The 23904-nt window shown below is 38.9% G+C and overlaps 1 protein-coding gene across 1 annotated transcript; it reads right to left on the bottom strand.

Annotated features, from left to right (window-relative positions):
• Positions 1-15436: 15436 nt before the first annotated feature.
• KCNV1 (potassium voltage-gated channel modifier subfamily V member 1) lies at positions 15437-23611 on the bottom strand. The gene is given in 4 exon segments (XM_065752649.1): positions 15437-15948; positions 20741-21267; positions 22984-23528; positions 23531-23611. Coding segments are annotated over 4 exon segments (1665 nt in total).
• Between the last annotated feature and the right edge of the window lie 293 nt (positions 23612-23904).

Raw genomic sequence — 23904 nt, 5'->3', positions numbered from 1 at the left:
AGCCACAGGTCAGCATCCCTTCTAGCACTAAAATATTTCCATCAGTTTAGTGCAGTCCAGTCCACTCCAGTCTCAAAATTGGGTCATATTATACTCTGAATCTACCTGATTTTCCCTTAAAGGGGACCTTTTCTGGTGGGGATGCTAGCCTTGGAGTGATTAACAGCCAAGAGATGATTTGTGAAAAGAAAGGACTATTTTAAAAATAAGACTCTCCCATCCTTTTTTATTTTTATTTTATTTTTTAATCAGCAAGATATTAAAATGATCTGAATGGACATGGTTTAGTTCTGAAAAACAAGCTCACAAATGTTAAGTATGTGAGTCTTGTAACTTAAAAAATCATTCAGCATGTTTATGTCTGTATTATTATTTTTTAATAACTCATTCATTATTTGAGCTGGGAATACAATGTGGTAGAATTAAAATTACATGACAAACCTTAAATATAGCTGCTCTTAACTTTTTTTGTGCTTGAATATACAACTTTAATATCTTTCTCATAAGTATTTAGAGAAATACTTTTATTTGTGTTCCAGTTATGCCCTGAAGACACAGTTTGGATCAAGCTTATTTAAGTGTAGTGTTGATTGAGACTACAGCCATTCATATTGCAGTGAAAATCATTTTATTTAGCACAATGAAAAGACACCGAAGTCAGAGGAAAACAAATGGCAATAGTGCATACGTTGCTGCCCCATCCCATCTGAAGGTGCCTGTCTACATCTACAGTGACAGCCTCCTGGCCTCCAGTACAATTTACTCTGAAAATCTTTTCTGCCCACTGAAAAATTAGGTTTCCAATACCGAATAAATCATATAGTCCACTGAGACTTCTGAAACAAAACATCCACTTCACAGTACCTTGGAGACCTGAATCATGCGGATACGAATGAATATGTTTTATTTTATAGAATCATAGTATCATTAAGGTTGGAAAAGTCCACTAAGATCATCCAGTTCAGTCATCCACCTACCTCCAATTTTGCCCACAAAGCCATGTCCCTAAGTACTACATCTACCCTTTCCTTCAAATACTTTCAGGGATGGTTGACTCCATCATTTATTTTTCAGATTGCCTTACTAAGAAATAGTTCAGTTCAGTTGATCAGGTAAATCCTTTCAACCACTTTCAAAAACTTCAAGATTATTTGAATTAATTGCCAAGAAAGTTCTGCTTGGTTTGCTTATGTGTTAAAAATAATGTTACACTGTGAAAAGTGAAATCCAGCTAATCTTGTTTATGTTGAGCATGTTAATGCATGCTGTCTCTGACACAATGTCTAGCAAGAACTGATGCTGCAACCGTATCAACTGTTATCCATTGAAGTACCAAGAGTGATTCTACTCAATATCCCTGGAAAGGCAAATGGTTTCCTCTGTGCAGCAGCAGGCCCTCTAATAACTTTTCCATAACATCAGTGGTTTCTTTTGAGAAATATATTTTGTTCTGAGAGAATTTTTCCCTTTGTATAATTTCAATTTCTAGTATCCTGTTTGATCATGGCATAAGTAAATTCATCTCTTGGATGTATTTCTGCAGTGTTGCAAACTGAAAGGAATTTTGAAGCCATACTGAGGACGTTCTTCTCCACAGTGACAATTTGTTCTCTTCAAATTAGTATTTAAGAAGTGATTAAAACAAAAACAAACAAATCATCAACAACAACAAAAAAAATTGGGATATACTTGTGTAGCTAATTAGCCACTTGGCAGCCATCAGAAATGAACATTTTTATTTCGTTAAACAATGACTGGTATTTTAGAAGGCATCTGAGCATCATAGCAATGAAATGGATGAACAGATACTGAAAAGCAAATGTGTTTTCTGAAGTGTAACAAAATGGAAAGTTTCACAGAAGCAGAATTATTGGTTGGTTATTTACAGTGCAGTGCCCAACAGTTCCTGTTGCCACAGTCATTTGACCTTGTATTAATGTGTATAATACATCCAAATGAACCACAAGTAGCACTTATTTTATATATGAGATACATATATTATATTTTCTTGCACTGAAGTATTTTTTTTCACTGGGAAAAAAATCAACATAAATTTTAACCAGTGGCTGAAATAAATGTTTTATCATTTCTTTTGAGGTGCTCTGTATAATCTCATTTGGAAGCTGATGTTCGTTGTCCTAACAGACACATACTCAAGTTTACTATCTGAATTCGGCTTTGTAAAGGAGTAAATAGAACTTGAATTAATGTTTGACTTTGGACCACAGATCTAGATACAGCCACTGCACGTGGGAATATTCACGGTATGAGTAACTGCTATGACACAGACATGTCTGGAACATTACTTACAAGATTTACTTCACATTAAGTCAACTGAAGGGCTCCATTAAAGGGAGATAAAATACACCTTTATTAGTATGGAAAAAACAGCTTAAGATTTGTAAATTTTCAGTACCAGCTACTTACTTTCTCTGGTCTATTGTTGTTGTTGTTGTTGTTGTTTGTTTGTTTTCCTTTGATAAGAAGAGGCACATTAATATTGCTTGAAGTTTTGCCGTGAAAAGTGTCAAAGCAATTTTGCAGTCACAAGGGAGGTCTGTGCTTTCCTTCTTTCTATGTATCAAGAGGAGATCTAAGATTTCTCATTGTTTTGGCAGTCCACCTCCTTGTTCAAACTTCAGTATAGTAAGAACACTTTCCTTTAGTGATTTGGAATTCTGATCATTCTGGACAGCTGATTTTCTGAACAAAAATTCATATTTTTTTAAGCAATGTTGCAAATTTCAAAAGTGACAAAGAAAATGCAGATTACAATATAAAAACAAATGTGGTCATATCATACCTAATAGCTGTTAGCTGTTACTGAGCTTATCCAAAGCACATGAACTCTGGCATCTAATCCATATTTTTTTCTGTTAACAAAATCTGATTCAATACCTCTTAGAACAAATGCTTTTTTGGTTCCATTACTTTCAGGTCTATATATTCATCATTTAGTATAATTAATCACTTTATATGAGAATGCTTTATTAAAGAGAGCTAGTTTTATTTTTTACTTTTTAACTTGAAGAGATATCTTAGTAATTTGATGTAATTGATCTTCAGTGTCAAACACTAGCAGGTTGAAAGTAAGTAGCCAGATGCTTTTCTTTAAGCCTCTTCAGAGTATGTTCCAGTGAAATAAGGAAATCTGTCTCTAATTTGCTGTTCAGAAGCAGAACATGTTCTTACAGAAACCTCAGTTTTTCTTTCTTATATGAGAGTTATACCTTTTAAAAACAATTCTAAAGGAAGTTCTGTCCAAGTGGCTTATAACACAGATATAAAGCCTGAATAAAATGAAGAAAAGCAGAACAGATAATATAGATGAGATTTTGAAACATCAAATTTTTTTGAGTGGTAAGATAAAGCTAACTGGAAGGAAACAGTTCCCATTTCTTCTTTGTCCTATTCAGCACATCTATAATGTATTTGACAGATTCTCAGCCCTTACAGTGAAGTAAATAGTTCAGAAACTATATTGAATATAAATTCCACTGTGCAGTTCTTCAGGCTTTTAAGGCAAGCAAAATCATATTCTACATTCTGTTGGATGTGGCTTTTGTCAAATAATCAGTGCTACCAATGCCAGTTAGGAGAATGAAAATACAGGGAAATATGGGAGTGTGCTGCTGACTGTTCAACCCTCTGAGAACCCCTCTCTGCTCAGACCTGTTGCTGAGGGACCAGTCTGAGACGGTGAAGAGTAGAATACATAAAATGTTTTCCCCTGTAGTTTAAAACTTCAGAGTTTCACAATCTTTAGTTTTGTTCTGCATTCCAACATGAAACAGCTGTCTTGTCTACCCCAGACTGTCTAATAGTCTCATGATTTCCCAAGACTCTAAGCACAGACTATCATGCTGGCATCCTTATGACATAGTTGTCAGGAACCAACCAGTCAGGAGGAATGGACAGCATCACTGCATGAAGGAGAAATAATCCATAAAACTTCTTTGTCCACTAAGTGTGAAGACATTGGAGTTGTGGATAGATAAAAAGTTTTACAGTGGAACATTGGTAAAGGAGTCCAAAGTGGTAAAAGGCTACAGTAATAGCATAGTATTAGCAATAGTATTCAGATGGTCTAGTTCCTAAATGGACAGGGTTTAAGATAAGATCTCTGTGCAGGAGAGTAATCAGCTCATCAAGAAATGTCCATGGCAATGAATCATTTGTTTGGAGAAATCTCAGTGGTATGACATTTTATGGAGAGCAATGGCACAATGTCTTGCATGCTTGCTTCATGCTGAGCATATAAAGACAAACAGCAGTTGATAGAAATGGTTAAAGTGTTCTGTGAAAAAAAACATTAAAAAATGAATCTGATCCATTGGAGCCTGTATCTGCACAGAACAGAACAGATTTGCTCTCTCACTGCCATCTGGAGTGGAATTATGCTAGGAGTCTCTAAAAAAAAAGCAAAACAAATTAACTATTTCATATGTTCCTTCCTTTTCCTACTTGCATCCCCATCAATCAGTTAAGAATGATGACTTTAAGGTCACTGTGTGAATGCTGCATTTGCTTACCATCCAGATAAGGAATGTAATAATATCTATGGAACAGAAAAGTGAAACATGAAGAACAGTTTAAATGGCGTCCTTCCCTGTTGTTCAATCAATGGCTGTTACTAAGATAAAGCTGTAACAGATGCAGTTTAAACTTGCTAGCACTTGCCCTTACAAGTAAAATGAACATCAGGTATGCATGCATGATCAGTCTTTTGTAGGTGTTTAAAATAACATGCTCAGAAATTATGAAAAAAAAAAATCCAACCAAAACAACAGTTAAAAGATAAGAAACTCTATTACTGCTGGAAAGGAGCCTACAGTAGATTCATGTTTTTACCCAAATTGGTTATTACAATTAACATTCAGTTTTAAAGCAGTTTTACTTTTGATTTGGGACTCATTTATAAAGCGAGTTTTTCTCTTTCTTAACTACTGTTATTCACAAGAAGTTGTGGAATAATTTTACATAAATAAGTTTCAGGCTCAAGGCTGTATTTGAAAGGCACACTTCAAAGATAAAGGTTTTTATCTGTTTTATACCACAAATGGCTCCATCTGGAAAGCATGAGCTACATGGAACTGTAATGAAACAAATGTCCTGTAATACATATAAAATAACTATTCCCAGATTAATTCCACCAAAGTTTAGGCATCTTGTTCTTGGATTTACTTTTGATAGTGGAAAGGGACATTAAAGAAGGCTAAAAAGCATTTTCAACTGACTCACTGACTGAAAGAAGAAGAAATTATCAATTCTGATGATAATTTTTGATTCATCAACTCTTCCCAGAGAGGGCCATCACCCAAATTGTGCCGAGCTCTCCAACAGCAGCAAAGTTAGATTGATTCAAAGCAGTCCCATCTGGATCCAGAGTGAAGAAATTTCCTGAAACGTGTGTTGAATGCCTAAACAATAAACTTTTGGCACCAAAAAGGGCTCAAGAGGAATGATTCATCTCTCCATGATTTTGAGTTCTAATGTGTGCCTATGCTTAAGCTAGTCACTCTGAAGGTCCCTACAGCCAATGGAAAATAATAGATGATTTTACTTCAGACATTCTACTTTAGATTAAATGACTCTGAAGTGTCATCATGATGGCCTGTTTCACTGCAAGGTTTTCTGCACTGTGCGCATCTGAAGTGAGATTAAATTACATTCACTCCTTGTTACAGTGTAATTCACCTACGCTGTGAGTTCTGCTCTGAGTTTTAAGACAGAAGATTAGACCTCAAACTTTGAAAAGGCCTCTCTGATATTTTTTCACCAGAGCTATGTATCTGCCTCAGAGACAACATCAGCAGGAGACAATGCTAAAACAAGTATTTGTTTTATGTAATAAAACACAGATTAGGCATTTTATTTTGGATTGAGTAAACTTGCTCTATAAAGATAACCTAGATTTATCTAGTTTTCAAGGTGAGTTAAATACGTACGTACATTGTATTACCCGGGTTTTGCACAATTCCCTAGAAGTATTTCATGACAAATTCAAAAGATTAATCTTAATGTGTAGGTACAGAATTAAAAGATAATTCTGTCTTACCTACAAGGACCAAAATCCACATGCATTAATAAATGTCACTCTGTTGTCAGTGTGCTGGCAGGTATGCATGGATAACAGGTAGACCATAGCAATGAAATGTTGCAGCCCTGATGACGAGATCGAGCATTGCAGCTTAACCTTCTCCAATCAGAATAAAATACTTGAAAGATCACTTGCATCAGGAAGCCTACAGTGGCAGAAAAGAACAAGTCTGACCGGCTCTTATTTCTAATTGCTAAACCAAGTATTGATATATTATCCATGATCAGAAGTATTGTTTACAGGCTTGGTTGCTGTAGTGATAGCATCCTATGAATACTGCAGTCAAGGCTAAATCCTTCTGGCAGATGAACAGGTTTTCAAGCAGCTTTTAATTGCTTGTTTACAAAATCCTGTACAGTTTTCTGTGCACATGGTCCAAAAATTCAAAGTCTGTGTAAAGTCTCCAGAATGGCCCTTCTGAGTAAAGGAGAAAAAACAATCCCAAGTTGCACAATAAAAAATCAAAAAGAAAAAAATTAAAATGTTCAGTCAGATGGAGAGTAGCATGGCTGCTCCCATCTCCCAGAGGAAAGGTGGGTGAAGGATAATTGCTTCTTCCCTGCCTAGCTCTGGAGCAGCCCTGAGATGCTCTATTAGATGTCCCTCTACAAGTCACAAACCTGAAACTTCTCTTTGTAGGTCAGGGCTTGGGTGTGACTCCATCAACCTTCATAAAGTAAGGTTCAACGCACTTTGTCAAGTCAGAAACCAAGAGGTATATGAGCAATGACACCTTTCCCAGCACCCCAGGATTGACTCTGTGTAAGGTGGTGTTGTCTCTTTAACCTCCCTGCTTCTGGAGTAGAATCATAGAATCACAGATGGTCATAGAACTATAGAATGGTTCGGGTTTGAAGGGACTTAAGATGGACTAGATGACTAGATGATGGTTTGGGTTTGAAGGGACCTCTAGTTGGACTAGATGATCTTGTAGGTCCTTTCCAACCTTATGAACCTATGAACCTATGACCTTAAAAGCCATCTAGTTTTAACTCCCTGTCATGGGCATGATTACCACTCACTAGATCATGTTGTCAGGGCCCCATCCAACCTGGCCGTGACCACCTCCAGGGCTGGGGTATCCACAGCCTCTCCAGTGCCTCACACCTTTGTAGTAAAGAATTTCTTCCTACTGTTTAATCGTATGACTATGCTTGTTAATGAAGTATCCCTCTCCAGCTTTCCTTTAGGGCCACTTTAGGTACTGGAAGGCCTCAATGAGGTCTTTTTGGAGCTGCCTTCTCATCAGTGAACAATATCTTCCTTCTTGGAAGATGATTAACTTGCTAGCCAATATAAACTGTTGAGTTAGGCCATTTGCAGCAGGTGTTTCTCCAAAGCCACTTTGAGTGATAGTGCTGGCTGCTGCCTGTCTCTTCCTTCGAAGGATAAGAAAGTGCCTGTAAATTTTTGTGTAGCTTGAATAAGCATGGGAGATTAATTTCATATGCTACCATCCTTGTTTGCTTACTGGTGATGAATGAGACCAATGAAAAAAAATTAATTGCTATTCTCTTACAGTTACCTGGTCCTTTTTGTCTGTCTTATACTGTCTTATGCTCGTGTCAGAAACAAGCTGATTCAACATGCTTATATGGGAGAGTGAAAAGAGGATAGGGCCAGGGTATTTTCAGTGGTGCCATGTACAGGAGATCATGTATATGTACAATATACATGATCTGGAGGACAGGAGGCTCCCTCTGAGCACCAAGCAGCAATTCTGTGCAGTGTTGGTACAGGAGCACTGGCACAGGTTACCCAGAGGCTGTGGGATCCCTTCCTTGGAGATCTTCAAAAGCCACCTGGTCCCCTGCTCTGGGCATCCTTGCTGGAGCAGAGAATGGGCCAGATGGACATGATAGAGTCACTTTTCCTGGACGTGTTCAAGAAATGAGTAGGTATGGTACTTAGGGACAGGGTTTAGTGGGCAATATTGGTGGTAGGTTGATGGTTGGACTAGAAGATTTTAGAGGTCATCATTTTCCAACCATAATGATTCCATGACCCAGGAGTCCCTGCCAGCATCAGCCATTTTGAATCTGTGACTGAATAATATGGTTGTCTTCTTTATCTCTCATCCCCTTATCATGTATACTTCTCAGGTGTCTATACACACTTCTCAGGCATCCGAAGTAAACATAACACTTAGCCTTTGTCCTCATGTGAAATTCATCTCAAGTGTAGAGCAAAAAATATTTCATATTCTTTCTAAAATGTCTCTAAGGTTTCTCATGAGCCTTTTCCTGGAAAAGAGCCTGCTCTGTGTATGTTGGAGTAGGACTGGGGATGTAAAACTGGCAGAGCTGAGTTTCTGGTAGCATGATGAGTGTTCAGCTGTTTTGCTTTTTAAATGAATGCTTCAGATCTCTTTACTCCAAAAAGAAAAAAAAAAGTTTTTTTTTTTTTTGTTTTTTGTTTAGTGTAAAGGATTAATAATTAGTTTCCAAAAGAAAAATATGTATCCAGCTGCAAGATTTTCTCCCTCACTCAAGGACAGGTTTTGCCTAGGTCTATCGGAAATGTTAAGTCCTTGAGTTTACATACCTAGTCTGGTAAGCTGGAATCCTATGTGAGAGCTTTCCAAGCCCCACAGGGTGCAGACTGCAGTTTGCATTGGAGCTGCCATGTGCATTTAAAAATACTTAGTATTTGAAACAAGATATTGTATTTTGATATATATATATATGATATATATATATATATTTACCTTTTACTAGTTTCTGTCTTTTCTGCCTTTTTTTGGACAAGGTTTAAATTTTAATTCACTCCTTGACAGTTTTGTCTTTTAATTATTTTTACATTTAGCAAGCTATCATGTATTTTTAGCTTGCCAGTCTTACCTGGATTCCTTGTTGTCTTTACTTTGCTAAAATCTTCTTTTTAATTAGCAGATTATATTTTGCCTAGCTAATTGAACACCTCTACACACACAGGTTAGATGAGGAAATTAAACTCTCTAGAGCTGCTCTTCCTGCTAATGTGCTTTGTGGGTCTGCAGTTTACTGGACTCCTTTAATGACCACTTAGTTTTCCTCGCAGGCTGGTTTTGGGTTGCAGCGTGCCATGAGGAAACTGTGGCCTACTGTGTTCTATGTAGCAACTACAACTTCAGAAACATGCACCTGTGCAGCTTTCTCTCCTATAATTACACCTGTGCTGTGTTCTCCTGCCCATTTATAGTAGTACTTGCTAACAGTTTCACCAGGATAATGCCTGCACCAGACTACATCATTCCAGCATGAATCATCTAAAGGACGGTGACTATCTGGCAAACGTAGCTCTGATCTGAGATATATGCTAAAGGCACACAAGAACAACACAACTGATCTTAAGAAACTGAAAAAGATAATGTGAATTGAAGCACCCTATGAAGAAATGAAACTCTCTCAATCCACCAGCTGAAGAAAAGTCTGTAATGTGCAACGATGTATGTGATAGAGAATGTAAATAATTACTGAATTATTGAATTGTCAATGGAAACAGATATTTTTGATACAGAAGGGTACCGAATAGATGACGTCCTTTGTTTACTGAAAGTTTTGTTTGCTTTAGTGTGAAGCTGTAGGAACTTTCCATAATTGATAGGGAAATGCACTAGCTTCAAACCAGATTGGTATCTTGGTGATGGATGAGGATAAGAGCGTTCATCTTCTGTTTTATTTTGGCCTATGTGTCATCACATCTATTTGAATCAAGTTCCCTGCTGGACAGCTGATGGGAAAATTTGCAGGAGAACACCACCTCCATATTACAGTGATAGCCAGTGGCATTTTGTTAGCTCTATCTGCCAGTATTTCCATTGTGATGGTTGGCACAACAAACTGGGTTCATCTCCATACGTAGGAGGCAGCCTGCATAGTAGAGACCGCAATTTTAATGTTAGTTTTGGTCCCTGTTGTAGCCCAACCAGACAATAATGCCTCTTACAAAGAGTGCTAGATGGAAAGTGAGCAACTTGTATAATTTCACTGCATCATTACATTTGCCATGCTGAACTTGTCATGTTGTCTCTACAATAAATCTATATGAAGGCTTTTCTTTGTAAAGCTTCAGTCCTTAAATTACCAAGTTGAATATAGCATTTGGTTTGTCCTATATATTTGGATAGAAGGATCTTTACCAAAGGGCTGCATTCTTATTTTGTACAACTTGTACTATGGGACCTTGCCTCTCACACTTGTTTGCAGTAATGATTATACTGACTCTCTGAATCAAGCAGACAGTTATTTTCTCAGAATGTTTATTTTATTTTAATTTTATTTTATTTTATTTTATTTTATTTGTTGCTGAAGTCTGACTTCTTACTGATAGAAACAGACATGTTACATGACAGTTAGGCTTTGACAGGCTGTAAGCATGTGGCTTCCACTAATTTGGAAAACTAGAGTTCTGTTGATTCCTAATCAATGCTGTCCCTGTTGCTGTGAGTGAAATATCACACTTGTTTCTTTTGACTTGGATTTTGTTTCTAATATAAGAAATCAAACCACAGGTTTATGGGGTAGGTTTATCTACATTTTGACAGTGAAAGGCTGTGATTGGCAATTCTTCCATCTGTTTTTCAGCAACTCCTGCCAGGAAGAGAAGACAGGAGGGTTAAATGAGGAATAACAGCAGAAATAACAAATAGCAAGGACTGGAAATAGATTCAATCTGATCTCATTCCTTTAAGTTGAAGTTTGTTTCTTACAAGTATTTATTTATTTATTTTTTATTTTTTAATTGATCTACAGAAGAAAAATGCAAATTTGAAGCTACATTCATGATCTGAGGGGATGGCATGTCTGATATACAGGGCTGAATGACTAGAATGAGGTACGAATAATTGATGTTATCTAATCTGTGGTGTGGACAAGTGATGCATGTCAGTTAATGAGCTAAAAATAATTTCTTCTTCTGCACTGAACCATGTATACTTCATTTCTCACGAGAAGATTTAAGAGGTAAAATACATAAGACTGCCACAGAAAAGTCACTGGTAAATCTCAGCTGAAGTATTTCAACTTCTTCTTTAAAATTAAAATTAATTTAAGTTTAAATTAATTTGCTCTTTCCTGCTGTACCTTCATTAATTTTCTTCTTATATACTGAGAATTAATAATGGCTTAATCTTTCTGTTTGGACTTCAGTAATAACAGCGTTTATCACTGCAGCATCCCACAAACCTCAAAAGCCATGGAGAAATCCCATGGAGCCTGTCACTCCAGCAGTTTCTGAAAGCATTGCTGTTAATTTAGGACAAAAGAGCTCCTAGCTTATGAATGCTGCATCACTGGTCAGCAGTTCTTAAGCAAATTAACATTAATCTCGGAATATTTTTCTATAATTCAACATTGTTGGATTGCATAATATGTTTCATACCCCAGGCTCTGAGCTACAGTTTAGGAATGTTTAACACAGCACTTGCTGTAACGAATGACCACAGTAGCTATCTTTTAACTACTTTAAAGCCAATTGTTTTTTTCATCTGCGTTGAAAAAATGACGGTGGAAGTCATGTTAGTTACAGGACTACACAGCGATGCTACATGACTTACTAGCAGATTTAGTCCTACTAAAAGCCGTACAAAATTAGCTGTCGTTAGAGGAAATCCCACACCTTTAGAGATTTTGCTTTGATTTGTAAGGAATATGATTTCACTTAGGGAGGCTGTTTGCAGAAGAATGCTTTTGTTATATTGCTGTACATATTTGTGCATGGCTTTAATCAGATAACACAACTAGCAGAACTGTCCATCATACATACCAAGGTCAACTTTATCAGAAAAAAGTATTTCATACATCAACAGCAAGTTAATTGTAAGTTCTTCAGCTTTTCCTGATGGAATGCCTTTAATTACTGTTGCTCATCAATGTCAATTTACACCAAGATTACATGCCTCATTTAATTCTTATGAATTGTTTGGAGATGTGTTTTCTAGTATTAAAGGCAAAACTAACAACAGGTAAGAACTCTCAAAAACTGTAAAATTAAACTTAGAAGAGGTTAAACTAGAAAAAATGCATCTTTTCTGGAGAGATTATTGACTCCAACATTCCTCTTCAATGAATTACATTGTTCAAGAGCCCAGAGCCCTGGAGATCCCTTTTGCAATCAGAGTTGTGACTAGGATGTGCCCCTTGCTACACCGAGGCTTTGTGATAACAGCACAGAAAAACAGGAATGAGTTGCATCAGTGACAGCTGCTAGAATGCATGTTAAAGGGTGAGCATCGCAGCAAAAAAGTGTTCTAAGTGAATTGTTCATATGCCTTTGTACCTCAGAGGAGGTTTGCAAGGACCATACTTTAGAAAATGAGAAAAATGTTACTCATTATCAAGGGAGTATCAAGATGAGAATTCATAGATTTTTTTAATGTCTAAGAACAAAAGTAAATGGGCATTACATGTAAAAGATCTCATAACTTTCTCCTGGGTGCTCCTTTTTGTGTTCAATCTGATTTGCCAGATCTGCCACATGGTGACTCAGAGTTGGCCAGCAGAACTCCTGTCCTGCTCATCTTAAAACTGCTCATCTTATCTAGTTAATATCAAATTGAGATTGGTTTATTGACTTAATAACAACGCTTACTTAACCAGTGTTCAGTGAACTGTGCATTTAGGATCAATACCCATAATATAAAAGCTAAATCACAAACAGTTTTAAGCTGTTAGTAAACGGAGATTTTAAATACCTTTCTAGTTCATCCCACATGAGGGTTCCCTAATGTATTGCACTCTACAGTGTTTTGCTGAACTCTCTCTAGTATGTCTTTGTCTCCTTCGTACTGGAACCAGCACCCTGCTTTGTCTCACCAGTGAGGTAAGGACCACCTCCCTTGACCTGGTAGCGCTCTGCCTGATCCAGCCCAGGAGACTGGTGGCCTTCTTTTAAGTGAGAACAAAGAAAAATGTTAGTAATGTTTAAAAAGTTCTGGTGGGGTTGGACCATACTGTCCTCAACTAAGTGCTGCCCTTAAGCATCTACAAAGAAATACACCAGACTTCTCATATTGTTAGTCTGCACTGTAGCCTATACCACTGAGTTTTAACTAGTATCATTTCCTGTACTAGTGAACCAAGGTTAGAGCAGGCTGGATTAAATGCTGCATCCCTTGATTACAGTTACATCCCTTGATTACAGTTTTGGGAAGTATTTTGTATTTAAAGACAAAATGCAGAATGTTATTCATGTTCTGATACACGATCCTTTCTGCCAAGTCTGCTGTGTGATGGAAACGGCAGAACAGAGGTGAGAACAAGGGGCAGTTTCTTACTTATCTACAGTGCAATAAGATAGCATGGTAACATCCTTAGCTTGGTGTCTTACAGATGATTTTTCAAATCTATAGTAGTAGATAAATGGCATAGATGCATGTTTTAGAGTTGTAATGCCCTGTACTGCCTGTGGCTCAGTGTGAACGCTCTGATCCCATCTGTAAGAGCTCAGATCCGAACAAATCTTCAACTGCAAACTGATAATATTATTGAATAGTGCTGCTGAATAAACAACATGATTGACAAACACTTTACTTCTTAGGAGATTTTGAACTTAAAATGAAGAGGTCTGAAAATAGAAGTTGAAGCAGCTACTGGATAAAGCCTCAGCCACATTTCCCCCAGGGCATTTCTAAGAAATTTTGTTTTCAGACCTGGTGAAAGGAGTGAATCAACTGATACATCCCAGAATATTTCTCTCATTCTTTTGAGTCCTTCATAACATACACAGGATGCAATAAAAGCAGCCATTCCCTGAAGAGAATCAGTCATCTATTCAACTGCATTTCCTTTCTCAAACAGAGATCAGATGCAGTACAAGAAAGCATAAAAGACACAATAAAAGCTTCTTCCTAATTTTCTATAATTAGAATGACTTTTGAATGAGAAACAGCCTGTACAATTTGTGCAGCTCAGGGACTTCCTGCTCCAAGGAGCTATGAATTAACAACTTAGAGTGGGCTGCATCAAGCCTTTCCCTGTAGAACTGTGACTTCTGGACATCCATGGGATTTTTGTCATGTACTCAAAGCATATCAAGGCAGAAGGAAACACTATGAAAACCCTGTCTGATCTTTGTGTAACACAGGTGATAAGCTTAACCTGCAAATTTTCAGAGCAAGACTTATATTGGTAGAGCAAGACACACTCTTATGGCATCTTATACTTTCCCTTAGTTCTGTTATTCACCTGATGCCTGCTGCACATGCCACACTCATCTCAAATCCAAATGCTGGCTGCTGTCAACTGACAAATCTGGAGTTGAATTTTTGTTGTTTGCATCAAGGTTGTAGCCTCAGAAAAATCTGCTTTCTGTATTACTTTTACAGGGAATGGGAGGAAAACACATTCTTGCTTCTAAACAGGAGTTATTCAGTGTTTATTAAAAGCAGGTTTTTCACCCATTCACATATACTCAGAGACAATCTGAGCCTTTTAAACACATAAATACTTGATCAAATTAAATATCCAAGCTAATAGATACCTCCTCTCATGTTGAATTAATGCCAAATGTAAATAAAATTTGTGTTTACATTACTGAAAAAATGAAGTTTGTGATTTTTGATTTAACCTCCTACAAGACTATAATTATTATTATTTTTTATACATCTGGCTCACTTACTGGAATACTTCCTGATTTTAACAGGAGATAGAGAAATTAGTAACTTATCGTTTACCATTTCTGTTTCTTCTGGTATCCACTGGTGACTTAAGCACAAAATCTGCTTAGCTGCACAGATAAGAGAATCAAAACACAAGAAGGCATGGTTTGAAGGAAGTTTGTAAATGACCTCCCTGCTGCAAATTATGCATTATCTCCTCTAACTTCTGCAGCAACTGCAGAGGGTGCTCCAAGTTATGGCACCCTATTCACGCCTCTTTTACACTTGGCTGCAGATCTTTGATCAGCTTAACCCTTTTCACCTATCTCCTGATACTCACCATATGTCTATCTGGTATCCATTTACTTCTTCAGATTTTCCTAATGCATTTATGTGTTTATTTGTTTCTTTTCTAAATACAAATCCTATAGGTCTTTAGAATTCAAAACACCATGGCAATTTCGGCTAAGATTTTATTACTGTACATTAGCGAGGACATAAGGTTCATTGACAAGTTTTTGTAGCACTGTTTTACTTTGATAGACCCATTATTTTCTCTCTCATCTACCAAGACCCAATTCTGGGACCGTGTTTCTGAGTGTCCTCAGAGCCTTTTGCTTACACCGGCTGCATCATTCTGTACAAGTAACAAGCAGCTTGGAAAGCAAATACACCATGTTTTGAATGATTAAAAAAGGGAGTCAATACCACATTTTTGAATGAGTCTATTTGCTACACAAGGCTAAATAACATAGAAGTCAAAACCAAAAGTCATCTCCTCCACTGCTCCTTGTGCTCGCTCGCTCTCTGCTTTTCAGCCTCAGCATGTCCATGACACTGCGTGCATATATGTCTCGCAAATTAACATTGATATTTGAGTCACTGGATGAGTTCTTCATGAGTCTCTTTAAAGCTTCCCGCTGCCGAAGAGCAGCTTCTTTTATCTTCAGAGTAAAGTAACAGGCAGAAAACCGGTCATTTATGATAGCTATTGGCAAAGCCAAAACTAGTATTCCTGACAGTATACACATGAAGGCCACTACCTTACCTATAGTTGTGTCTGGCCTAATGTCACCGTAACCAACAGTTGTCATGGATGTTGTTGCCCACCACCAAGCACCAGGTACGCTTGTGAAAGTTGTGCCTGGCACACCTTGCTCAACAAAATATTCCACCGTGGAAAATATAGAGATTCCTACAGAAAGGAAAAGCAGCAGCAGGCCGACCTCCTCGTAGCACTGCGCAATTGTCATTCCAAGGGACCGCAACCCTGAAAGACAAGAAATGCTGTCAGTAGGTGGATTTGTGTAGCTGCCTTCAAAGATTCATGAAGCATTGTATTTGAAAGCTGATTGCTTTATGCTTTTGTTTAGGCTGTTAATGAACATGAATGAGGAAAAAGGGCTGCAGCTCTAAAAACTACTGAGAAAAAGTACTTCAGGAAGAAGCAGATTAAGATGTTAGACTGAAACACTGACATCATCTCTCTTTTACATAGAGCATATAAATTCTCATTGCTTATCATTTGAACTACATACAACATACGATTTAGAAAAACTAACCAATCTTGATTTAGTAATTAGCCATAATGGAGGGCCTGTTTTCCAGCCATTATCATATTTTTCTCTTGGACCAAAGAACACCCTGTTGTCAAATTCATGCTCGCAGGTGGGTACTTAGAACATAATTCTGTCACACAGCACCTTTTCTTTGCTAAGCACTGTTTATAATCCTTTTATAGTTCTCATCTCCTCTCTCTGACCCTTCTTCCCGCTCACAGTCTATCAACATCTTTATCTGGAGATACCAAATACAGTAGTCCAGCAGCAGCTGAGCTTGTGCCAAAACTGGAAATAGCAAAGCTTCCCAATGGAAACAAGTATTCTCCTGGTAATTTACGGATGCCCATGTGAGTTGAACAGGGAGTTTATCTGCAGCAGATTGCTCTCCGTAATGCCCCACATTCCTTTTAGAGCTGCTGCCTCAAGGCCAGGCTGCCTGACAAAGCAAGCAGGCAAGTAAATCCAATATCACTGCAATGGATAAATGCTGCTCATAAACAAAAGAAGGTAACAGGGTACCAAACTGGTTGAAAAACATGTGAGACTGAAATTATCCTTTGAATTGCAAGTGATTTTGGATTGTTAATATTATTCTTAAAAACATGCTAAATGTTTTCCTTAATAAGTGAAAAAGCCCCACAATGCTTATCAATTACTCTTCATGAGAGTGTGCTTGTAACTAAACCAACATTTGCATAGTGGCTTACTGCTTCTGCTTGCAGACTTTATATGCTCACTGAAGTAACAATTTGATGTGCTTTCCTTCCACAATCTCAAAATAAAATAATTTAAAATTCCTTTTTACTTTTGGCTCTGTTTCTTTACCCCTTTAGATCTAATGAATTTTAAAGTTTTCATTTATGTTCAGCAAACAGTTGAAGAACAGACTATTTTGTAGATGTTTCCTTTTTCAAAGTTTTCTTCTGCTAGCTACAGTTAAGGATTTGCCCACACCCGGGTTTTATATTGCTGTAACTATACTCTGTTGGTTAGAATGTTTATTGAAAGTGGTTAATCATGTAACAGAAAAGAGAAATAAGATATATCAAACTAATCTTTCTTCTATTAATATGACTTTCTCCAGATTTTGAAAAAATACTAAGGTCAGCAGTGCGAAAGCAAGGGACAATTGCAAGGGTACAGATCAAGCTCTCATCTTCCAAGGAAGTTATTATACCCAGTTGCCATGTAAAATTTCATATCGAACAATGAAGAAGAATAAATCCTTTCAGGTGACCTAGGAAGATGGTGCACCGATTTTAAAGTCTCTGTAACATAAGTAAAGACCATAAAAGCCAGGTTTGCCCTTCACAATGGAACCCAAAAATACTGGTCAAAACAAAACAAAACAAAAGCACAACTCTCTTAAATAAGGTTGAAATAAGCAGGAACAAGGCTGTGACTGCTAACTATTTGCATCACACTGATGACACCTTCAACAACATATTTTTAATGGTTAATTATTCTTATTATTAAGGAGTCTGGTATGTTCTTTTAAAATTATTTTTTAATTATTGCACCTCTTTGTTGCTCAAAGGAACTTAATTATATAAGCTGATAATCAGGAGCCTCAGTTTACACACAGCATTTAAATCATCCTAAACTTCTGACACAATTTTGGAAATGCTGAAGTTTTGCTTTCTCATATATCCAGAAACATCTCATCCTGATATACAATACAACCTTCTCTCAAATATGCCCATTGCCACCAGATTCTCACATACTTCTCAAGGAGTAAATTTCTAAGTGCATCCTAGAAGAGGACCAGCAAAGCCTCAGACAAAACATGGCCCCAGAAGAAAGCCAACAGCTGAGGAGCATCAGAAGTGCAAAACACAGGTTCAGTTCTTACTAGTTCCTAAACCACTTGAAACTGTAACTTCAGTATCTTGGAAGTCATCTCATCCTCTAGCTATACATTTTCTGATAGAAGTACTGCTAATTTCTCAGTCGTTCTTTGACACAGTACAGCACTTTGCATAATTTAACACTCACTCAAGTATGGCCCAGGTGTTTCTATGTATTACATCGCTCCTGTTAATTGAGTTCAGCTTTCAAGGAATTCTTTTTCTTTCCCTTCCCCACAAAAATGAATAATTTGCCATTTCTTTAAAAACAAAGGAAAAGAAGAATTGCCTTGGATTTTTCCTAACTCATTTCTGCCTCTGATAGATGCTGCTGTTGGGATCTCAGCTCGGCTATGGGTCTGCATGGTGACCATGACTCATGTCTGGGACCATCCTGCCTTGGTGACAGAGGAGTTGCATCCTGCAGCTACTAATTTCTTCATCTCTTTTCCTCTGATCTTGCACTCCTTTTGCAACACAGAGCAGGTGAGCAGCGTATGAGGTTTTATCTGATTTGAGAGTGCAAGAGTCACAGAACCTTCACAGGGAGGCAGTTTTGAACTGCCTAATGCAAAAGAAAAGTGTCTGAGTGCCACTCCTGTGCTCTGAGATTTATCAGGACTGCCTAGGTATGTGTGAGGATGTCTTGCATTTACAGTGTTTACCTTCTGTTAGCTACTATGGTCAGAAGTATGTTTAGGGCCATGTTTGCACAACTCTTCCACTGCAAACCTCTATTGGTCAGAAATTATGCTTCAGGTCTGTTAATCTATTTTTTGTCTTGATTTATTAGAGTTATGTTTTGCCTTAGCAACCACATCTCTTCTGACAGAAAATCTAATTCATGTCCTTCTACATTTAAATTATACAGAAATGAGCCAAAGCTGATTTACTGTTCTGTGACTAACTAGTAACTCCAAACTATCAAAGAAGCAAGCACAGTGGCAGTAATACTGTTCTGAATGGCTTAAACAGTGATCTATGTCAATTCCTGTATGCTGAAATTGGTATTATGATTACAGAAGAAAGATGGCAGCTCACTTTCAGAGTAGCAGACTATATTTAAATAAAATTAATTCCCTTTTTCTACCAAACAGGCAAATGAATTATTCACTCTTAACATTAGTAACACAATATTATGAAATAAACTATGATAATATTTTAATGCGTTTCACTTCAAAATTAAATATGCACAAAAGTTTAGACCATGGGTGTCCAACCTTTTGGTTTTCCAGGGAGTGAAAAGGAATTGTCCTGGACCACATACAAAATACATAATATAGTTAACGTATATAAGCAACAAAGCTTCTTTAAATACATTTCTTTTATTAAAACAAAAAGAAGAGGGAAATAAAAATGCAAATCTAGCCAGTTGGACCCACATGGTTTATATCACTTCTGAAGGCACTGAAGCACTGAATACAGCTGAAGTTAAGTTACCATACAGGCACCTGAAACTTTGTAGCTGACAGAGCCTCAGAACTGAGTTTCATGCATTCATTCTGTAACAGTAAAGTACAATGAAGCAGAAACTTTAGAAAGTTTCTAGCTAGAATTAACATGCTTCTGGATCATAATCTTGTCAGCACAGAAGTGCCTTGATGTGTTAAAATCTTAAAACAGAACAGGGGAGGAACCCATTCACATTCACGTAACTGGAAGTGGGCACTAGGCTTCACTGTATAGAACAAAAGCTGTGAAAATTATCCTGAAGCACGGCAAACTCACTGACAGAGTGAATCATTATCAGCTTCCTTTCAACTGCTTTCCAAGGAACAGTTACGCATCCGGATAGGCAGAATCCCAAACCACTATGACTGTACTCATCAGTATTAAAGCTATTCACTGCTACTGGTACGAAGATTCACTGCTCTTCAGTGAGACAAATAAAAATACATCCTGCTGCTAAAATGCCCAATGAAATAGGGCCAGTTCACACAGGGGGTGGAGATGGCTCTCCAAAAAATGAAGCAAACCATAATTGTTTCAAGGCAGGAAATTCTGGAAGGACTACATCAGGAGTGCTCAGACATGAAGGGCACCACGTTAGAATGCTGGCTGACATTGCCACTGTGTGCTGAACCTAATGCCAATTCAGTGCCCTAGCAGTGTTCAACATATCAACCATATCAACCCACTGCCCGGTATGATTCACTTTAAATAGTTTTATTGAAACATTCTCTACCCAACAGAGCCTTGTTTTCAGGATGTGCAATGTAGACAAAATCATGATGCATTTACATGCATAAACTTTTTAAGTCTAACAAATGCTGGTAGTTAACAATGAACTATCATTAGTGAGCCTCTGATAATATAAAAGCTTGGGTCACTTCTGTTTCTTCCCTTGCTTCACTCCTAACAAGCTCAAATAAAACTTTTAACACTGTGAATGACTGGTGAAGGGTTTACAGCACACAGCTTTGGGGCTTGCTTTTGTAAATGTTCTATGCAAACAAAATGTAATGGATTTATGAAGAACTAAAATTTATTGAAGAAATCTCCTGCCACTGTTATCAGTGCCCAAAAGTAAGAGTTTCACAAGCCATCACAGCTAACATTACACTGCATATAAAAGTTAGGCAGAAATGCACACAAAATGGGGACAATTTGTTGGTAGCAAAAGTAAAAACTACCACTGCCGTGGCTGGAGTACCTGTTGAATGTCTTCCCAGCTTCAACATCCGCAGCGCTCTGAGCAGTCTCAGCACTTGGACAATGCGCCCCACATTTTCCAGCTCTTGGGAGCTCTCCCCACCACACAGACTCTCTACCAGCAGTGTGATGTAGAAAGGTAAAATAGCAAGGAGGTCTATGATGTTTGCCACACTCCTCAGAAAGCGGCACCGATCCCGTGTACACAGGAACCTCAGAACAAACTCCACAGTGAACCATGCAATGCACAGGTACTCAAGGGCATCCAGGAGTGGTGGTGCCAGCCAGCTTAGCTCTACTGAAATCAAAGCCATGTTGGCAATGGACACAACAACAAAAGCCATGGACAAAGTGCCAAAAGTCCTGGCTGCTGCAGAGGAACCAGGCTTTTCCAAAACTTCCCAAAGTTTCTGTCTGACATTGGGACAGAGGCTACCAGAAAAGTCCTCCTCCTCATCTTGAGCATCCAGTTCTTCTGCATCTTTCTTGATGTCTAAGGCTTCACTCAGCTCCTTCCTCCTGAAGTACCTGCCCAGGAATCGCCCAACAAAAAGATTTTTTAATACCAATATGCATATGCTTTTCTTATCCTCTCCCAGGAGATGCATAACAATACACAACAAGGTATACCTCATCAGAAATTAGAAAGTCTTGATGTCAAGCGTGTTGTGAAGGATTTTATTAACTGAGACCCTACAGCACGTTTTGACCTGATGTTCCTACTTACCCATGTCACAGCAGTGACAGTTTGTATGTGCATGGTAATTTTATTCAGACAGCATGTTACTTATGTGGATCATGTGGACTACAGTAGGTACTGTTCCATGACTAACAGACATTCTTACAAGCAATCCTGGAGCAACCAGACCATCTGTTTTCCTATGATTCTCAATTTAATTGCAGTTTTATTAATTATATTGCAGTTTTATTACATTGGTGTGTACCTGCAGTGCTAGAAGGGATGCCACAATGAAAGCTGAGCAGTTCATGTATGAAGTTCTGATTATTACATGCTCAGATGACTCATGATCTTCCTTTAAACATATGGGCTGTCACACGACACAGCATGCATCTGCGTTTTGTTACAGCGTATTTACAAAACTATTTCATGAAACAACATTCCCAAATTACATTGCAAAAATATTTTCCCTTCATATCTGTATTTCCTGACTGCTGTAGATATCAAGACTTAAAGTAAGGGGCTATGCAGTTTTGCCTTCATTTGATGCACAGTTACTCTTGCAAACATCCAAGAAGTCTGTGGCTTCTTGTACCACCAAAGAATTAGGATCTTTCAGTACTGAATGAAGAATGGAATGAAAACTAGGATCCATCTGTCTCAGGTACAGAACTGAAACATGTATAGATAGGATAACTTCACTTTTTTTTTTTTTTTGAAAGGGTGAGAGGAAATGGAGGTGCTTGATTATTTCTAATAATTTTGACATAATCACTTTGATCAATAGCAGTTATAATCTTTTTACTACAAACAAACCAGTAATGCTAATATGGTGGCTATCAGCAAATAGAGTCAACAGAAACATCCTGGGGATGGTTGTCAAAATCCACCTTGTTCTAAAGCTGCCTGTCACAATTTCTCTCCAGCAAGCCATGTTCCCCCTGCTGATGCCCTCTCCCTGTAAGCCACTACATCCATGTGTGCAGCTTCCCCTTACGGCTGCTCCTGCAGCCATGCCACCCACTCTCAGCACAGCAATGACCACTCCTACCTTCTGTCTCTCCTACTTGGATATGGGAACTGTACAAAATAGAAAGCACTGGACAGTGAGGCTCCAAATGCTCTTGACTCATGACTCCACATGTGATCTCCCTTGGCTAAAACCTCAATCTGAATAACACTGAAAGGACATCTCTTCTTTGACAGCCTATTCTATCTCTAGCACTGTCATTTTCCACTTAGAACTTCCAGGGCCAGTCTGAAAGTGGCACAGAAAAACCCAATCTTGTTCATGCCAGGCTCTCTCTATCTTGCCCCCACTGCCAACCTGTCCCTCACAGCGAAGGTAAGCAGTGATCTCACTCAGTACACCTCTTTGTCCCATTTTCCATTTCTATCTACCTCTACAGTAGGATTCACTGCTGAATTTGCTCAGCTTTGAGGATACTTATTCTCTGCTAACCTCCTCTGCCCTAATGCTGCATCTCACCTGACTGACCCTGAACACCAACCAGTGCTGAGCTCTCTCAGCCCATGCTCCTGTTCTGTGTTTTCCCACAGCTCACCGATCTCTGCAGCAGGAGTCGATGCTGAGCTCATCCAAGCCCCAGTACTGGATCTCCTGCAGGAAGGAGAGGGCACACAGCTGCTCCATGACATGCAGCCTCCCCGTCTGGTAGTAGTTCAGGATGTAGTGAAACGCCTGAGAGCTCCGGTCAAAGAAATACTCATTCTCCACCAGGTTAGCATCATCACAGAGCTCAAGGAGGCCAGAGGCCACATCCCGGGCAGCAGAGACCACCACAGCCAGTTTGCCAAGACGAGTGTCAGGATAGGAAGACAAAGTTTGCTGGGACATCACAAAGCGGCTGCCTCCCACATTGATCGTAAAGCAGTCCAAGGAAGGAATGACCTTCTGCAGCAGGGGTCCCTGCTCTTCCTCACTGGAGAAAACACTGCAGTCCAGGGATCCCAACGACGTGCTATTCCCTTGTTCCTCCAGGGACGCTTGGGAAGAAAGGGACATGCAGCAGGGAGGTGACTTCATCCTGTAGCTGCCAACAGCAGCCCACACTCTCCTGGATGGAAAACACAACAAAGCTGCAGAGGTGTTCCTGCTGGCAGCAGCTGGGCCAGCCTAGAGACGTGGTACCTTCTGATGCTTCGGCTCCCGTACCTGGGACACCTCACCATCCCCACTTCCTCCAAATGGTGCCCTCACCTGACACACAGGCCAAGCGGGCTGCTGGGCTCGAGTACCACAGATACCTGAGCTACGTGAGGCAGCCTCCCTGCGTGCTGCCTGCTGGAAGCGCCGGGCACCATCTGCCAGCGGCAACCCACGCGGCCCCTTCGGCTTCACGCTCATCCCCGACCCCTCAATCAAGTTCCCCCAGGAGCCGCTCCGTCCCGTCTCCCCCGCCCGGAGCAAACGCCGCGCGCCGTCCGTCCGGGCTCCGCTCCGCGCCTCACCTGCCCGCCCGCCG

This window comes from Cyrtonyx montezumae, unplaced genomic scaffold (assembly GCF_038088225.1).
Source record: "Cyrtonyx montezumae isolate F1298 unplaced genomic scaffold, pur_monq_1.0 scaffold_8, whole genome shotgun sequence".
NCBI lineage: Eukaryota > Metazoa > Chordata > Aves > Galliformes > Odontophoridae > Cyrtonyx > Cyrtonyx montezumae.
Note: the sequence above shows the minus strand (reverse complement) of the source record. Positions and strands in the feature narration are given on the sequence as shown.